At 41.7% G+C, this 18,671-nt stretch overlaps 1 protein-coding gene across 3 annotated transcripts; it reads right to left on the bottom strand.

Annotated features, from left to right (window-relative positions):
• Positions 1–2,067: 2,067 nt before the first annotated feature.
• SENP5 (SUMO1/sentrin specific peptidase 5) lies at positions 2,068–17,320 on the bottom strand. Of its 3 annotated transcripts, none has more exons than XM_009321727.1 (9): positions 15,746–17,320; positions 12,228–12,333; positions 11,932–12,079; positions 11,245–11,292; positions 9,289–9,366; positions 6,479–6,616; positions 4,710–4,793; positions 3,265–3,315; positions 2,068–3,174 (listed from the first exon to the last, which is right to left on the bottom strand). In XM_009321727.1, exons 1-9 carry the CDS (start codon positions 16,701–16,703, stop codon positions 3,064–3,066), a joined length of 1,722 nt encoding a protein of 573 aa, XP_009320002.1. In that variant the 5' UTR covers positions 16,704–17,320; the 3' UTR covers positions 2,068–3,063. The 3 variants fall into 3 exon arrangements, with proteins under 3 accessions (XP_009320002.1, XP_009320003.1, XP_009320004.1); XM_009321728.1 differs by having other exon boundaries at positions 16,933–17,316; XM_009321729.1 differs by having other exon boundaries at positions 16,498–16,583.
• Positions 17,321–18,671: the final 1,351 nt, after the last annotated feature.

Genomic DNA, 18,671 nt, shown 5'->3' with positions numbered 1-18,671 from the left:
ACTAGTAAAATGACTACAGATTATGGAGTCCATCTCCTTTAAGGCATCAAAGACATTCTCAAGGAGGAGTTAATTAGTCCAGTTTCACAGGATACACCATTACAGAGCCTGAGATTCTGACTGCCTGTGATTAATTTCAACCCTGCACCAACATACTTTGCTTACATTAGCTCTGTTTTCAATTTCCCCTCTTTTTTTTTTTTTACAGAGGCCTCTCACTGGTGTGTTCACAGCTGGAGACTCAAGTGCAACTCCTCTGTACTGCCCCATAACCAAGTGGAACACTTGTCAGCAAACGTCTAGATGACAAGAAAGCACATAAGAAGTACTTTCCAACATGCGTATTTCCCCACCCTGTTCCCCAGTTCACAAGGCAGCAGATTCAAATGCAAGCCCCCCCTTCCCTCAAATGATCTGGTACACATATGCACTTGCTTCAAAGCATCCATGTTCCCATTAAACACAAAGTTTACAGAAATACTCTCCTTTTACTGATGCCACTGATAAAGGGATCACAATTAAAGACTCCTCCCAATCTCTCCTATAGAGGAAGATGGATTCGTACCAACCAGTAGTAGGCACCAAGCTTCAGGAAAGGACTACCTGTGGTCCAGTGCTCCAACACACTCTGATGCAGTGAAAAAATATCCATCAACAAGGCAACTTCCACAAAAAATAAAGGTCTTCCTTGGAGGCACTGAGTCTCCCAGGCTGGTACGCTGTCACAGCACACTTTCAAACTTCCTTACCAAATAGCTTAAGTCCTGAAAATAAAGGCAGCTTGCTTATGCAGTTCCCTTTCTGTATTTCACTCCCTTTCTGCAGGGACCCTGGCTTGAGGATATAGCTTCACTTGCATGCACCAAAAGCTGGCACTGCTTTCATGTCTCCTCGGGGCCACCCAATTCTCCCTCTTCGTTCATGCTGGTATACACATTCAATGACAAGTTAACCCAGAGGACAGAGGAGTTCTCGATGTAACAGCAGCCTTTTGGCTGGGTTAGTTTTAACGTGGATCAGTTCAGCTGGTCCCACCACATGGCAGCATTAAGTATTTGTACCATTCATGTGATAGCAGTACAGAAAGATGACAAGAATGGCAGCACTGGCTTACATGTTCTACCCTAGCACATCAGAAACTACACCCCAAGTTTCAATTTTCATGGACGTCACCCTCCACTGCTCACAGTCACTCGCCCCAAGAAGGTGCTGCTGTTTGTATCAGTAACGCTTCAGGGAAACACCAAGAAACCACGTGCTGTGGGGTGCTCTGCACCATACGATGGGCAAATGTATGTTTAGCCAGTCTGGGTCTTAATGTTCTTTCTGATTCAATAAGTTCCTTGTTTAAATTATCTAACCAAGTGCTTAAGACCTTCCTTATCTTGCTAAATTAAGCCAGTCCTTGCCAGCTGCCAACAAGGGGAAGTGGGAACACACAAGGATACTGCAGGACCTCCTTCTCTAGCACAACACGGCGTGCACACGCTTCCATCTCCCATCCTGACTGCACTTGGCGCACTCTCGCTTCTCCCTGCTCCCTCCCGTAATCTAGGAGGGATTTGCACCTGGCTTAGCTCAAGCCTGAATTAATTTGCAAGACAGGGAACTCAGTGTGGTTTTCCTTCATCAGAAGTCAGGGCTATGGACAGACACAAAGTGAAGCTGTGCAACAGATGATGTTTAGCATCAAAAATAGTTTTCCTCTGGGCTCACTCCTTTATCTGGCAGAAAAACACAGTGACGACATTTGCTGGTGTAGCAGTCCCATACAACAGTCTCTTCAAACAAAACTAGCTCTCTTCAGCAAGGAGCACACCACAGTTTACAAATCAAGGCAAAACCCAAAAGCCTCAAGATTCACTGCTCTCACTTACCCCTGTGCAGTGCAACAGCATGGCAAAGTTTAGTGCTGGACTCCCAGCCTCCCGCCCCACTGGAGCAGAATGACATAATCTTGTGGCGTTTGTATATCACCCACCAGAAGTGCTATTATTCCCAACCAGACCCCTCGGTGCTACTGAACGCAAACAAAACTAGGGACGTTTGAGACAATCAAACAGCGGATGCAGCAGAAATGAATTAATTTATATTTGAACAAAGGCAAAAGCCAATGGGAGGTTAAACACGACAAGCTTGAAGGGAGTTCATTTGAAGACAGAGCTGAAGGGAGAGATGCCGAAATGGTACATTTCACTGCATATTGTGGAACTGAAAAATTAGTCAAAGCCATCTGAGATTTAAACAGTTACAGCCAAGGAGTTTATCTTAGTATCTAAGTTGTGACTCTTCAGGGCCAGCTTTATAATTCTCCTTAATAAACACATCATGGAGACTTCTGCAGCATATAGGAACATACCATCAACCTGTGACTGAACACCTTTGTACTTTTTATTATACAGACAAGTGCTGAAGCTTTATTTGTGCAAAGGCTGCTTTTTATCTATAGGGACAGGCTGATAACGACAGCTGGATAAATGTTAACAGAACAAACTTTATTAGCAACTTGAACTATTTAAAAAAGGGGTCTCCACAAATTAAATCTGTAGATGAGCTTAGCCACCCCAAAAAGTGGTAATTCAGTATTGTATAGCCACAACAGGGACAATGGAACTATCAAATAGGTTCTAGCTGTTCTTTTTATGGCATTGATTTTTTTTTGATACATTCAAAGCATTATTGCATCAGAAAACATATCATGCATCTTTATGTTTCCAGACAAAAATCACCTGTATTTGTCATTTCTAGCTACATCTCAAAGGTGCACCAAATCTACAGTTTTATGGGTTTAGTTGCATGCTTTGCCTATATGCATGCTGAGATAATAAATATTAAATACAGGAAAGAACATAAAAGAACCAAACTGACATAAGGAATATTTTATGGCAGGTCTGTAATGTTCTGCCAGTTAAAGAGCTTGTCAAAAAATTGAGGTAACAACAGTGGCCACACCACTCAGCTGAGATTCGCTCAAAATTCACTGAAGTTTTCAGAAATTCAAGTACACAAACACCAGCTGCAACTTGTCAAAAATGCTAGAGAAATTAGGTTGGTTGCATTTTATTAGTCTATTAGCTGGCGTTCACACAGCTCCTTGTAAATCCTTTTTCTCACTCGGGGCATATCTTCCTGGGAGAACTGAAAAGGCTGGTCTAAGGCGAGGCACTTGCAGTACTGAGGAAAAGGAAAAGGCTTGATTGAAAAAAAGGACATTTACTATATGAACGATACAGGCCACTGATTTTTAAAAAGCAGTACTCTTACCTGGAGCACAAAAACCCCACAGTCACTGTCATTTTTCTGTTGTGGAATGCACTAAAAGGAAAAGAAACAAGAAGAGACATGTTAGATCTTTACTTATCCTTTTATTCTCTAAGTCCTGCTTAAGGTCCAAAAGGAGATTTGGCAAAATGATCCAGTATCTCGTTCTCAGAGCTAGCTGTTCTGCAGGACTAGAAACTGGAGTTGTAATTACTTATTCTGATCCCAACTTTTGCAAGGTGACACTTAACACCTTGTTAGAATAACACCTAACATTTAGAAAAATATATAGTGGAGGACAGAAAACAAATTACAAATCTTTCTTTCAAGTTTATTTTCTTTTAGTGACCTACACAGAACAGTTTCTCAATTAGTTTAAATAAATGTTTGTACAGCATTATCTGCTTTACACAGGACCAAACTATACCAGCAAAGTCACACAGGCCTAGAGGAAGATTACTCTCAGCATCCGTGCTACCAGCAGTGGCTTTCCTCCCCCAGCCACACCAAAGGATCTCAAAGAACATGAAGAGTGGTACATTGTCAGGTGACAGATCTGAGCAAGGCAGTCTCGAGTGATAACTTTCAACCTTCATTATTTCTTCAAACATGCTCAATTTTGGTATGTGGAACTAAAAAGTCCCACTCACTAGTGCTGCTATGTCTCTGGCACTTGAAGAGGGAAAGTTATTATTTTTCCTCAACTCCCAGATCTTCTACCTCACAGAATGCAGGACGAACTCTGACTGCACAGGGTGTGCATGAGTGCAGAGAGGAATCATTTCATCATTGTATCAGCATCTAAAAATATACTCGTGCGAGGAGGGAGCTGTTGGGAGTATGTCTAGTGTGCAATGACCTGTTTTATATCTTTGGAGCCATTATGGGATAGCTACAAAAATCATATTTTCTCTCATTTACACTGCACACAAGTTATTCCCTTTTATTGTTGTCAGACTTTGTTTACTTGCGATCAAATGCAATGTGCCACAAACAGCCCTGGAGACCAAAGCCCTCTATCCACAGCAAATAGAAAATATAGGCAGTAGCAGCATTAGCCTGTTCCCTCCCTCACCAAACCCCATCCATTTGGCATAGTTCACAACAGTCCTTTCGGGAGAAGTCAGAAAGCTGAGTCTCCAGCTCATTCAGTCCTTAACCTTGTGCCGAAATGGGCACCAGCTACAGGTTTTGCTGCACGGATATTTAATTGTCCAGAAATTAGGTTCAGATCACCAAGTCACTTGCAGAAAGTATTAAAGACCTGGTGGGAGCTGAATGAGCATCAGAGCTCTAATTCCCATGTGTAACCACCTGTGTCGCTCCTACCACCCTTCACATGGTCAGCATAAAACAATTTACTACTTGTCCAAATACATGGGTTTAGAAGCAGCCTCCTAAAGTCTCCCAGAGAGTCAGACTCCAGAGCTCAAAGTGCTGCCATTTACCTTTGTCACAGCAGTCTGCCAACCCTGAAGAAACTCAGGGCGATTCTTCTCTTTTGCTTCAGTCAGCAAATACTTTCGAATGTTCTTTAAAAAGGAAAAAAAGCAACAATATTATTCACCAGCTAAAGAACAGGAGAGACACATTCGCATCTTTGCTGGTATCCTTTTGACAATGAGGACAAATTTCGGGTAAGCATTAAGCATTAGGAGCTGCGCTCAGATCTAGAGGTAAATAGATGAACTGTGGTGGGCACTGTGCCTTCTACCATCAAGGCTCATCTTGGTCTATCAAGGGGAGCTTTAACACCCCTCAGTCCCACTGTACACTGGTACACTTAATACTAGACTAGCTGTGGCACTCCGGCACAGAGACAGAGTGCTCTCAGACACGCAGAGACACACAGTGCAGTCTGGCATGTGTTCTCTCCTGGCTTACTTGCCTGACACCAAGGCCCTTACATTCAATATGATAGCATTTTCCTGCCCGAGTCTCAATACAAAATGTTTTGAGTTCTGCAGCTAATCAACAAAGCTCCAGGGAGAGTTTTAGTGACATTCAGGAAAAAATAGTCTGACACAAGCGAAGAGAAGGAAGCAAGATAAATGAGCCTATGGTCTTGGGTTAAGCAAATCCTTCTATTTCTCTGTAAACAGGCTGGTGGTTTAGAACACAATTTAAACACACTCCAGCACACTAACATTCGCCTTAGTGGGTGGATCACAGTAGAGTTTTGAGTATTGGCCCCCCTTCCCCTAGAAAGGGCAGGAATAAAAGCGTCTCATGTTTGTGAGACATTTAAGTGCAAATGCCTCGCCTGGAGCGGGATGGGAGATGCCACATTGCAAGAGTGCAGGAGAGACTGTAGGGCTGCTGGGAGGGACCCCTGGTTTAGGCTGCAAGTTCAGAAGCTGGAAAGCATGAGGTCTCTTCCTCCCAGAACAAACATTAGCTTCATCCTCAGCAAATGCTAGCAGGAAACTAGTATCTTCATTCGGAAGTCCTAGCTGGGAACTCTCCTGGGTACAATAATTACTACTCTTCTGTAAGCCAACAACTACACACAGTTAAAAGTAGAGGGCTGCTGCATCAAGCAAGCAATTAAGTTGACAAAATTAGCTTTTGTAAGAGGGTCATTACAATTTGCTAGTCCCAGCAAAAATTTTCTGGCTGCTTTTTACCAGGAAGACTGATAATTTAACTCCAGTGTTCAGGTTGCAGCTTCGAAAGGTTGCTGGGTTATAATCAGAGTATGCACCCCGTACCAATGCAGACAGAAGAAAAAGGCAACATGCTGCTAATAGCACAGCAACACGTAAACCCCACTGGGCAGCACTACAGCATCTTCAGTCCTGTTCTCTCACCCAGGCAACCTCCCTCAAAAAGGACCACAATTTATCATTTCCTAAACACGAGTCCCTTAGCAGTTGAAAGAGCCGTCTTTACTCTCCTTCTGGCCAGTCTGCTTCCCTATGGCACTTGACTTTGAGCCCCTGCTTTTTGTGGGAGTGACAAGACAGAGCCACAAAAGGTGTGCCAATTACACGGTCAGGCTAATTAGGCAATAGGCAATCTGACCTCAACTCCCAGCTCTGGTGTGACCCTCGAGGTCTGTACTTGAAACTCCTCAGCAGGACAAGCTGATTCTCATTTCATACACGGCGGGACAACAACAGACACACGGCGTTTAAAGTTTAAGGCTGAACAGAAAAGGGGGGTGGTTTGTTTAAGAAAACAGTTCAAACTTTGCAGACACAGCTGTCACTCTTACCTCTACACAAAACTTAAAATGAATGCCTTGGGAATCATAAAATGAAATAATTCGATTGGGGATGTTCACAGTAATGAGGGACCAGTGGACTTCCAGGTGAATAGGAATTAACAAGAGAGTCTTTTTGAACAAGTCCACCTGGCAAGAACAATAATATACATTAGAGACAATTCCACAGGCACAACACACCAAAGCAAGATATTAATTGTATCTAAGTCTCCTCTCCGCCACCCCATAACTTAAGTCTTCTTGTGCCCCCTCCACTCTTTCAGCACATTCCTTACATTCACCTCATACATAACTTTTTAGCAGGCACAAAAATACAATTACAGCCCAGAAAGTGGCTAAGGACCCTTGTACCGTACCAGAGTTAGTCACCACTGTATTTGTGGCAAAAGCCACGTTGCACTTTATCATCTGCGTCAAAGTGGGATTTCTTAAGTAATAATGGTAATACAGCTGAGCTGCAATTTGGGTTAGCCACGTATCTTCAGTAATGACACTCCTGCAGTATGAACACCACTGATTTCTATCAGAGCTGCATCATGGATAGGTGACAGATGAAGTAGTTATGATTGCAAACACCCCACAAAGCCAGCAAGCTGGTGCAGTTTGACTCCCTCTGCCGTAACACAGGCTCTGCGACTTGTCAGAGGAAGGCAGAGGAGTGCACGATGCTTTGGTGAGCAGAGGAAAGGAGGGGGTGAAGACAGAGCAGATCCATCCTTTCTTGAACTTAACTTTGTAGCAGATGTACTGTGGTCACAGGCAAGCAAACAAGGGAGAAGGTCTTAAAGTACAGAACAAGTAGATCAGACACAACACCCCCGGTGTCTGTGTGGCAGATGAGCCCTTATGCTTTTGGAAGGGCCTTTCATGATCTTCCTTCTCCCAGCTCCTCTTGAAATGGTTGTCTAATTGCTGGGTTTTTGGTGGTACAGTCCAGAAAAATAAGCAAAATTAGAATACTGAACTAAATGAACTCATCCTGTGGGAAGATTTCTGTGCTGCTTTTTTTTTTTTTAAGCACTGTGCAATTTGAACAGTACGTAATTGCTGCATTGCTGGTAAAGGCAGGTCATTTGTAGGAAAGAAAAGTGTATTTTTTGAGTAACAGTGGGAAGCTGAAGGCACAAAAAGGTCTGAGCATTCACAGCAGTTATCAGCAGAGCCTTGCTACAACAGTGCTTTGATTGTCACAAGCATCGACAATCCCTGCTCCCACCTGCAGAAACTGCTTCCTGACCAGATTACAGCACACTCGCTACACAACCATCCATCATTCTTGGAGAGAAGCAAAGAGATGTCAGCCAGCAGCAAGCTGAGCCCACAAAGGAAAACTGGAATAAGATAAATGAACTACACCTTCTGTGATGTCCAGCAACAGCAGAGCCATGCTAAACTCAAGGGTCCTCATGTGACCCTAGCTGTGGGATTGCTGCAGGCATGCAAACCTGTAGCAGAAGAGTGGAAAGAGGCAGCCAAAAGCTGGAAGGGTCTTTATTTAAGACCTGATGTACAGAAAGAATGGTGGCAACCTAGATTTGCTTCACCAAGACAGTGCAGAGTCAGCTAGCTGACACGACAGTGGATCAGAGCAGGAGTGCCAATCTGATCAGTGGCCAGAAGGGACAGACACGAACAGGAGTTTTGAAACCACTGCAGCTAGACGCAGAGAAGCACGTCCTTCTAGGCTCTGACCTGCTGTATCCCAGGAAAGCACACTTATAAAACCTGGTACAATACTCTAGTGTGTTTAAAAAGCAGAAACAAGTTCCCCTTAATTGCATATTGCAGGGCGAAGCAGTCTACCGAATCCTTCCAATAAAAACTGCTCAGTTCTCATCCTTGCTTTAGAGATTCTTCAGGAATTTAAGTGTAAATGTCTAAACAACTGTCCTGCTCTCATCTGGTCCCTCCTCAGCAGCAACATGAATACAGGTTCTGCTTTCAGGATCTACCTTCACTTTTGGGGTTTTTGCAAAACTTGGGTTGCTGGAGAAAAAGAACATTAAAAAAAAAAAGAAATCTGGGAATATTAAGCACCAACATTCAGTCTCTCTCTAAAGACATTTTAATAAATTATATGAATAGATTTTATATTTGGATAATGAGTTCATCTCTAGCATTTCACAGATGTGTGCTATTTAAGTGCTTCTGCAGAAAGATCATACATTCAAACATGGTCCTTGATTAGTCTTGCCTCATCTCCCATATTAGAAAGGACAAATGTTCACAGAAAAAAGAAAAAAAAAAAAAGAGTACTGCTCTTTGTATTAGCTACCTCAGAAAATATCACAACCCACGATCTGGTATGGGTTCTGGAAAGCAAGGTGAATTCTGTTCTTGTCACGCGAACAGCAGTTTGGCTTATTAACTATAGGTCTCTAATTTCTGCTTTCTAGTACCTGTATGTGTTACCCAGGAGTAACAATTTGATTTTATCAAAGGATCCCAGTTTGAGATAAAAGCAAGAAGCAGAATTAAGTCTGCCCTCCTGTAGATTAGAGTACCTGGCACTGTCAGGAGCACTGAGAGACATTTCTTGCAGCTAAACTAACAGCATGCATGAACATCCACAAAGAGATAACCTACCACCAATGATGAAGCCATTCAAAGTACATTTTCACAACATAACCATACTAACTTGAATAGTGCCGCCTTACTATTTTTATTAACCTCTCCCCACTTTGTATAGCTCCTTTGCAAACCCATCCTTTGCAGGTAACACCTTGTAACCCAGTTTCAAGGTAATGATTCAACCCAGCCCAAGAGAACCAGAGTACTGATGACATGGAGTTAAAGGATACCTTTTTAGTCCATCGTTTTACCCCATTATATCCTTTGGTTACGAGCTGTCTATGAAAAAAGCTGTTAAAGAAATGAACCTAAAAAAAGAGAGAGAGGAGGAATGAGCACAGAAATCTTCACACACAGTCATTCCCCCTTCCCCCAGGATAATTTATACAAAACAACTTGCAATGAGGCAATATTTAATGCAGGTGTAGAAACAGAACCCCAGTAGGGACAAACAGAGACTTTACCAAGCCTAAACTATTGCTGTTTTTCAGCAAGCAAATAAAGCAAGCCTTATTTCCCTGTAATATAAGATGTGAGCCACTGCAGCATTTATATTTACACTTTGTATCTCCAGATATATTATGTTTAATTTTTTGTTGGGGACAGACTTGGGAGAAAAACACCAGGATAAGGAGTTACAGTTTTTGTTGTTCTTTGCAGGGATTAAGGAAGAGAACACTGGACTGGCAAAGTGGGGGTGGTGGAGACGGGAGTAACTTCTCTTTTTAGTTGCTGGAAGCTGAGACTCAAAAAAGTTACGAGATTTAATCCAACAACATGGTCATTTGTATTCAACTACTATGACCAGCTCCAGACAAAAACAATATTCTGCTATTTAAAAGCATTTTTAAGTTATACCACATCCATTTTGTAAGTAAAAACCTACATTTATGGCAAAAACAACATAGGCTTATGTTAAAAAAAAAAATCGTTTAGCTCCAGGTTAACACTGTTATTCCCTGTGCTTAGCTTCTTGCAATTACAGGAACAGATTAATACAAATGGAAATCTGCAACATCTGTTTTTAATAATTCTGTTGGCGTAGAGGTGGTAGAAGGCTTGAGTTATTACTTGAAGAAAGTTAGAAAATTCAGCATTTGAAAACACAGTCTAACACCCATTAGCTATGCCAACAGACTTCAAAACCACATTTTGAGGTACCAGCACAAAATCTCCCATGAGGATTTCAATTATACACTATGAAGAAAAAGTAGACACAAGCAAACAGATACAATCTCCGATACCACAGCCCTAGCACACACTCGGGAAGTACAGAGAATACTAATGAAGAATCACCATCACCACCAATCAAAGCAATAACGCTCTTTCTTATGAGCTTACGTTCTGCAGAGCTCATCTAAAAATGGCTTTGTTTGGTTTTTCCTTTGTGGTCTCACCTGAAAATTGTTCGGTTCTACTAGTAAACAGATGGCTTTTTATAATTGCCACTGCTGCAAATGTAGTCACAGAAGGGGGGGGTTGTTTTCTTGATTTTTTTTTCCCTTTCTTTTTTTCAACTGCCACCAACATTTAGACACTCCAGTTGGAAAGCAGTAAGCATTCTGTTGAGGATGCACAAACCAAAGAGTCCTGCAGAGTCAATACTGCCGAGGAACCAAGCGGCTCTGCATTAATTCACATTCACCAGGCAGGCATCTGACACAGTTTGAGCTGTTACGGCCCCCACAGCTGCGAGGGGGGCAGGTGGGTGAGTGCAAGCAGCACATGTGCATGGTTCAGATGCTACCATTCATGGTTTGTCATCTCAGCAGAAATCCATCTTCATCAGAAATTTCAGCTGAAACACCAGACTGGTGAGCAAGGGCATGGATGAAGCACTTAAGGAGCAGCTAGGCTGGAGACAGAAACCTCTGGGTGGGAAAGGAGAGTGGGATGGGCGAAAACAGGGCACCTGTCTTCTACAGGTACATCAGTAACATCAAGCTACCAGAGACCACCTGCAGAGCTAATCCAATAAGTTCCTGAAACAAGAGCAACAGCACTGAAAGCTGTATTTTAGCACAGGAAAGGAAGAAAATTTGAGCAGCAGATAGCAACAAATTATAATGGAACCACTCAGAACATCATTGAGCTAAATCTCAATTCTGTATCTGAAATATTCAACGTTTCACCCTTCCCTCTCAATCTCTCATTAGGTACATTTGCATAATAACAAAACCCCTCACCTTTTCAGGGACCGCATCCATTATGAGTTCACCATACATGTTAATTATCTGTAAGAGTTAGTAAATATTTGAATATGTACAGAATAATTTTGTAAAACTCAAATGCACAAGTTCCCATAAAACGTAGGACCCTTCACACTTAAAACAGCAATAAGGAGGTGAGCAATTATAGTAACATTTTGCTGTAGTCTGAAGGACAAGCACTCTGGAACTAATAGTGGTCGGCCCGGAGAGAGACTGTAACTGGCTGCTTGAAGTCTGCCTCAATCTGAAATGCAGTTTAATTCAATTTAAGTCTACTGGTGCATGCCCTGGGCACTGCAGCCTTCTTGGTTTTTTGGCTGTGGGCCACAGTTTGCTGCTTCACTCCGCTGTTCTTGTAATCTGCTCAAGCTTGGGGATGGAGGGAGGTGCTAAAACCTATATGGGTAGCCACTATTTTCTCAAAATAATGCAACATCATTTCTTCAAAAGGAAGCAGTTTAGTTGTGACACCTCCCGTCTTCCAGACTTGTAACCACTATTATTGCACCTGCCATTGTAAAAGCTGCTCACCACTTCTTTTACTTCTCACGTGTAAAGTAAGGATAGTCCACCTAGAACATAGCAGAAGGTGAACGACTGATATCCTAATTTAAATGGGCTAAAAAGGGGTAAGGAAGCACATAAACACCAAGCATCTCTGACCTGGTCATTCAGCCAGTTCTGGCCTTCCAGTGTAGCTAAATCATCCATATCTAGCATGTGCTTATTATAGAAGACCCGGAAATTGCAAGTGGAGGTTTTTGGATGTTTTTCCCGATACTTCATGATTTCCCTGGTGATAAAAGGTTTTCTGAAACAGGATTGAAAAGGTAGAAAAAAAATAAGTCAAGGTCATATCAAATGGACTTCTGTTCTGTTAGGTGTTAGACGTGGAACGTGCAGTAGCAATGCAAGCAATTTGTCCTTTACAAAGTCTAGAATTTGATACTGCTACACACCTATGGGAGAAATCTTCATTAAAGACTTCTTTTAATCTTCCCATGACATCTTTTTCACAGAGCGGAACTAAACTGCCATATTTCTTCATAACTTCATCTAGGAATCCTTTAAATATACCAGAAAAATGAAAGTGCAAACATGTAAAAAACCCTCCGAGTTCACTAGTCCAATAAAGCAGTCATTTCTTCCAAGTATGAGCAGCAATCATTCTGCACCCAACCGACACACAGCACCACACATGGCAAGTATATATTTAAGAAAACCAAGCTCCAATTGGCGACATTAAATAAAAGCAGGGGAAGGAGGACAAAAATAAAAAAGCAGGAATCTGATCACTCAGCTTTACAGGGAAAGATCAGACCCCACTCTTCCCATGTACACATGTATCTACATCAAACTAATTATACCAGTGCTACGAGGATAATCCATCCCACTGCTTACTTCAATTAGCACCTCAAATAATTTTACTGCAACATGAAAAGCCATCAGTTTCTGCAACAGTTTTCACTGAAAACCCAGTATCTTGTCCTTACGGTATGCAGAATTACTCTCCTCAAATGTAAGCAGCCCTGGTTGGCAGAGTGTTTGCAGTCTGTTCAGCTCCTCTGCTGCCACCATAGCAAACAGAAGAGACACCAGACAGACTCTCAGCAAGTTTAACTCATTTACCCTAGTATCCTTGGGATGGCATTTAAGATGCCATGGACAGCCATGTCAGCCTGCCATTGCCTGGGCAACCATAACACCAGAAACAAAAGATATTAACTAGGAAATAATGAAAAGATGGATGCTGGAGGAATTAAAAAACCTAGGAAAGATTTTTTTCTTTCCCCCCCCTCAGACACAAGACAAACAGTGGAGACATAAATCCCACCCAGGCATCCAAAACCACTTTGAGAATGAAAGAGAATGGAAAACAGGATTTCAACACTTGCTAATGAATAAGAGAAAAAAGACCAAGTTGTCCAGCTTTCTGAAAATGAGTTTTCAAATGCAAGAGAAAACACGTGTTCTGTGTACAGGAAGCTGGATCTGAGATCAGAGTCCGGGGCAATTGCACTAACCCAAACGCCAGGACTCTTCTCAGGCCTGGGTGTGACGGCAGACAGTATCACTGGACAGTGCAGTGTATGCTTAGCTCTCTGCTTACTAAGGCTTTAACAATATTTCCTGGAAACTTTCAAAAATCAGGATGGGAAGAAGCAAGACGAGAGAAACACCTGACAGAAAAAAGTGCCAGAAGAACAGCAGTAAGAAAAGAACAAAAAAAGAAAGGAGACCAAGAACAAAACACCAAGAGATGAGAAAGGCAGTGAAGATATAGCAAGAAGTACACCTGGATGTGCGACAGAAGGGAGGATTGAAGAGCGAGATCAGACAAGAAGGAAGAATTCTTCATGGGAAGATATCCTTCCTTGCAACTCTGCCACACATTTGCCTAACAACTTTTATCCCTTACATCTTAGCAGACTGTGACAGGGAGGATATTTCTCACTCTGGCTAGAAGTCTAGATAGAAGATGTATGGGGATGTAAGTGTACCTTATTCTCTTTTAACACATAAAATTTTTAAAAGCTTTTTGTTCATACACACAGAGGAAAGACCGTTCTCATAGTTACAACAGTAGCAGAGCTCCAAGAGACCTCTAGCTAAGACTCTGACCTCACTTGGGCTGGTGTAACTGCATAACTGGAGGAGGAAAACACAAAGTTCAAACCTGGTTCAGATCAGACACCCATCACGAACAGGATTTACCACAGAGCTCTGTTTGACGCCTAATAGCACATCAGAATGCACTAAATATTGCAGTCCATTAACATCTGAGTTCAGCTGCTACAGAGAAATTCAAAACTCGAGAGCATCCATAACACTTACATCTCCTTCATGCATCTACCCTAGCAACTCTTGCCAGGTTAGCAGTATCTTTTAGGGTGCAGTTAATAATTAACAACACTCCTGAACAGACAAGAACTTCTCTACATTGTTATACCAAAATTAAAATTCTTTTCAGCTGAGAAAACTCAGAAGCGCTATACTGTCAGTACGAGTATGTATGTAGTGTAGACTTGGCTTCAGTCCTCAGAGAGGAACCCTCAACTGAAGAAAATGGAAACTGATCTCACCTACTTTCATTCAGAAGCTAGGTAAGAATTCTCTTAAAATTGTCAAGTGTGGGAAAGTTTAGTGCATTTGCTGTCTGTCTTTTTAATATATTTTTTTTTAAGTTATTCAGGCCTCCCATGAACAAGAACATTGACTGCCTATCAGACCACAAAACTTCAACCTTTGCCACTCTGATACAATCTTGGTTCTCGACTGTTACAGAAGGATTACGTCCCTTTTTCTGCTGGACAAACTTTAAAACTCCATTGCAGAAGTGGTCTGTTCACTGTGGTACCACAATTTCTCTCAATTTCTCACAGAGTGCCTGGTCCTTGCTGGATCATGTAAAGCCAGTCATACAGAAAGACATCCCACACTAACTTATGGATATGGAAAGCTAAATCATCTTTTGAGGTTCAATGTCTCCTTCTTCACATTCTGCTTTAGAGAATCAATTGCAAAATCGAAGGACAAAAAGGCAGGCAGAAAAATCAGAGCATGACAAGCTTCAAACAATCCCTTTAACACTAGTTGACTCCAGCTTCGGGTTTATTGGAATCTATGAAGCCAATTTCTCCAAAGGAAGACTTCAGTTATCAGAATACCATTAATATAATGTTAAGTTCAGTGGTGCTAGGTGGCACAACGTGTTAGCCTACTGCTCCTTGCTATGTGTATAGTATGCTGCTATACATAAATAAGACACCGATTACTATTTTTACCATGTTCCTCTTTAGAGAAACTATCAAATACTGCATGCTCAGCATTGAGTAAAAAAACCCCAAAGCCTTTTTGCTGAACAAAGACAAGACTAGTCTTGTCTTTTTAAAAAATATTGTCTAATAAGATTCATTAAGCCTACTTTATGAACAACTGTAGAGAAAACTAAGTGACAATGAACAATAATTGGCTATTAAAACCTGAGATTCATTAAGTGATTTAGTTTCAGTGTAAGACAGCAAGAGAAGAGAGGATAAGGCTGGAAGAAGTCCTTAGAACAGTAAGGATTTTCAAAAACCAAGTTAAGAGTAATAATTGTCAACCATTTAAAAAATTGGAAGTTTTAACCCCATATCATCATCTGAAACCACATGATCAAAGACATTTAAAATGTCCATCAACAATTTTCCACAAAGATTGCAATTAAATTACATTGTATTCTCTAAAACAAAAGAAGCAGAGGCACCATTCAACTATCCCTCAAAATAGCTTGTCAGATAGGCATTGATTTCTCCTTCCTTCATGCAGCTCTCCTCTTTGCAGCCTCATTTCATTAAGTGTTATGCTAAGCACCCGTTACAATTCACAATAAGAAACCATTTTAATAAAGGAATTAACACAACATGTAAACTCCAAGATACATCCAGCAGTTTTCAGGAACTCCTGGAAGCCCTAAGATATGTAAAAGATATACCACAAAGCCACGTTGCCAACTGCTCATCAGCCACCCGGGAAGCTTTCTGACTGTTCCTTTTGCCTCCCTTCTGAGTTCCTGATTTTAGTCCTGTGCTTTCTGGTGAAGGTTCCTCAAGAGGACTTTTACAATAAGGGTGATCTAGTAACTTTGCACTAAAAATGTCCGTGTTTAAGGAGCCCTCTACTTCCATTTGGCTAGAGCTGTCCTCATTTTGTGCCAGCTCCATGGATAAAGGTCCATTTGCAAAATTATCATCGACATCAGAATCCTGCAAGGAGGATTGCAACAGTATCGTTCCATCTACACCCACAACCTCATTAGATTCTGCGTCATCTTGACCTGAAACAGCAATTTCTTTTCCTGTCACAGAGACAAAAACGTCAGAGCAATGATCCTCTGCCAGAGCCCCGTTGGTCTCCACCTTGTGCAAGGTCTCTGCCTCCGGAGACGCTCTAGCATGCAGTTCTGGCAGGATAGCATCCACACTGCCATCCTGCCCTCCAGATTCTGGCTCCTCAGAACACGGCTCAGCACACAGCAATGCATCCTGTGTACAGCAGATCTCAGGTGCACATATTTCGTTCTCCTCGCCTAAAGATTTGGGTGTATTATTGTTCATATCTGATAAGCTGTACCGGTTCCAAAGACGGTTACTTTTAGATTTCCAGTAGGAAAGCCAATTACACAATCCACTTTCAAAATCCCGCTGGAACGTCTCTTGGTGGTCCCTCGTAACTTTCTCCACCCACCTTGGCTTGATTTTTCTCAATTTGCAGGTTTTGCCTCTTGCTCGAAGTTCCGGGGATTTTATAATTCTATACCGAAACCTAACCATAGAAAGTTTCTTATGCATCATAAATAAAGATCTCTTTTTTACAGTATGATGGTTAAATTTGGACCTCTTTATAGTTGTCAAGGGGCCACAAGTTCCATTCCACTCCCTTTGCAACAGCATTTCCTTTTATAGTTGTTAAAACTACTAGGACTGTGTTGCCCTCACCATTATTGCTCTCCTCCCCGCTACATAAAAAAACACCTCTCCTTACAGGTAAGGCAACACCATCCAGCATACCACATGAGACATAATGGATATTGCCAGAGATGCTATTAAGAATAGCAACAGTTTCAAATTCTTCATTCAAAGGATCTTCACTCTGAAAGGATTCATTGTTGAGTTTTCTTACTGCTTCTCCAGATGGGCTTTCGGCTTTGCGATAGGGACAGGATCTTTTTGCTCTCAGTAGTTTTGTAAGGAAAGCTGTATGGTTCAACAGTAGGTTTTTGATAGGTTTCTGCATTTAGAGGCACATCAGGAGCCCACCTCCTTTGGAGCTCAAGTGCCTTCCTTCTGCACTGCAGTCTTCTGTACAGTTTGTTGTGATTTAAGCTCACAATTAGCTGAGCACTCTGTCTTTTCTTCTTAGCTAGGAAAAATTGCTTTTGGAAGCAGTATTTCCCAAGCTCCCCAAATCCAGTGGTCCATTTTCTAGGCTGGGCCAGCAACTGACTTCTTTTCCAAAGCAAATGTCTTCTATGGTTTTTCATTTTTCTGCTGCATTATGATCTTGAAAAACAGCTGAAAGAATAAGGGAAATGAATTCAGACTTAGCTGGACTGTAACATAATAGCAAAACACTAAGGCACATTCCTCAGGCAACATGCCTATCTAAAATTCCACCCGTCCTCCAAACACAATCCCACATTCCCTAGGACATTCTTACTTGCACCAAAAGGAAAAAGATGCAATAGTTGCAATGGCTCAGTGCGTAAACAGGCTCTTCTCATTTACCTTCCCTTGAGGTAAAGCAATAAACAGGTAATCCCCACCCAGCCCACGCTCCCTATATGCAATTTCTGACTCTCTAGCCTGAGGTTAAATCTCTCTCAATACCCACGTTGTAGAGCAAGCGCGGTTAACTAGCTTGCCTCAAAAGCCTTTTGAAAAACAAAACTTTGAAGTCCAAGTTAGTCGGCAAGTGTGTGCAGGTACCCGATTCCATCAGCATTGTACAAAGCGAAAGCTTATTCTTGTGCAATAAATGTTAGCAGGCGCTCTGAAGACGCTTCACACGCTCACACAAATTTTTCCCTTAAAGGAACAGCAATGCACATACTGCCACAGAAATTCTGATTCTCTGACTAGATAAAGAATGACACAGCTTAGTCTGTGAAGTGGTTCCTCTATATTTACAGTAACAGCTCACTCCATATGACACCACCACCATCAGCTTCTATAATCAGTGTTTATCTTTGCATTAGCAAAGCAGCATCAATGCAGGACACCAGCTAATCACCTTAAAAATCCCTTTCCCCACTAAAAACCTGCATCTCAAAGCGTGCAGTAAGGATATATCTGAGACTACACAAGAGTGTAAAGCCTGCACAGTAATATCTATTCATCTTCACTACATAACTAAAAATATTAATTCAAAGGTAGAAGAATCCAGAAACACAAGGGGAAGGCATCAGGCACACACACAATATAGGATGCTTCATGCAAACTGTCCGAGCCTCACCAAGTACATCCCATTCTGTATTTTACAACAGTTTGTATTTTTCTCAAATTCAGAAACGGACTTTGCCCCCCTCCTCTATCCAACTGATTCTGACTTACAGACTATTGTTACAAGTATTCCCTTAGCCACATCTGTCCCAAGCATTACATGTAGGCACCACCTAGCTGAAAATAAAGAAGCCTATAAATGGAAATAATACATTAACAATTGGACTTCAAAGGCAAATATGAATGCTAGACACCTGCAAAAACAGGTATTTAAAGTCTGACTTAAGCAGCTCTTCTGCATTTTTCACTCTACTCATCTTAGACATAAACTTCAGGTGGCTTTTTTTTTTTTTTTTTTTTTTTGAGGAGTGGGAGTGGAGTAGAAATGCAAAGAGGATGAAGAATATCATTTAGCACTCG

The sequence above is a fragment of the Pygoscelis adeliae genome, unplaced genomic scaffold (assembly GCF_000699105.1).
Source record: "Pygoscelis adeliae isolate BGI_AS28 unplaced genomic scaffold, ASM69910v1 Scaffold223, whole genome shotgun sequence".
NCBI lineage: Eukaryota > Metazoa > Chordata > Aves > Sphenisciformes > Spheniscidae > Pygoscelis > Pygoscelis adeliae.
The sequence above is the reverse complement of the archived record's forward strand: the minus strand, read 5'-3'. Positions and strand labels throughout refer to the sequence as shown.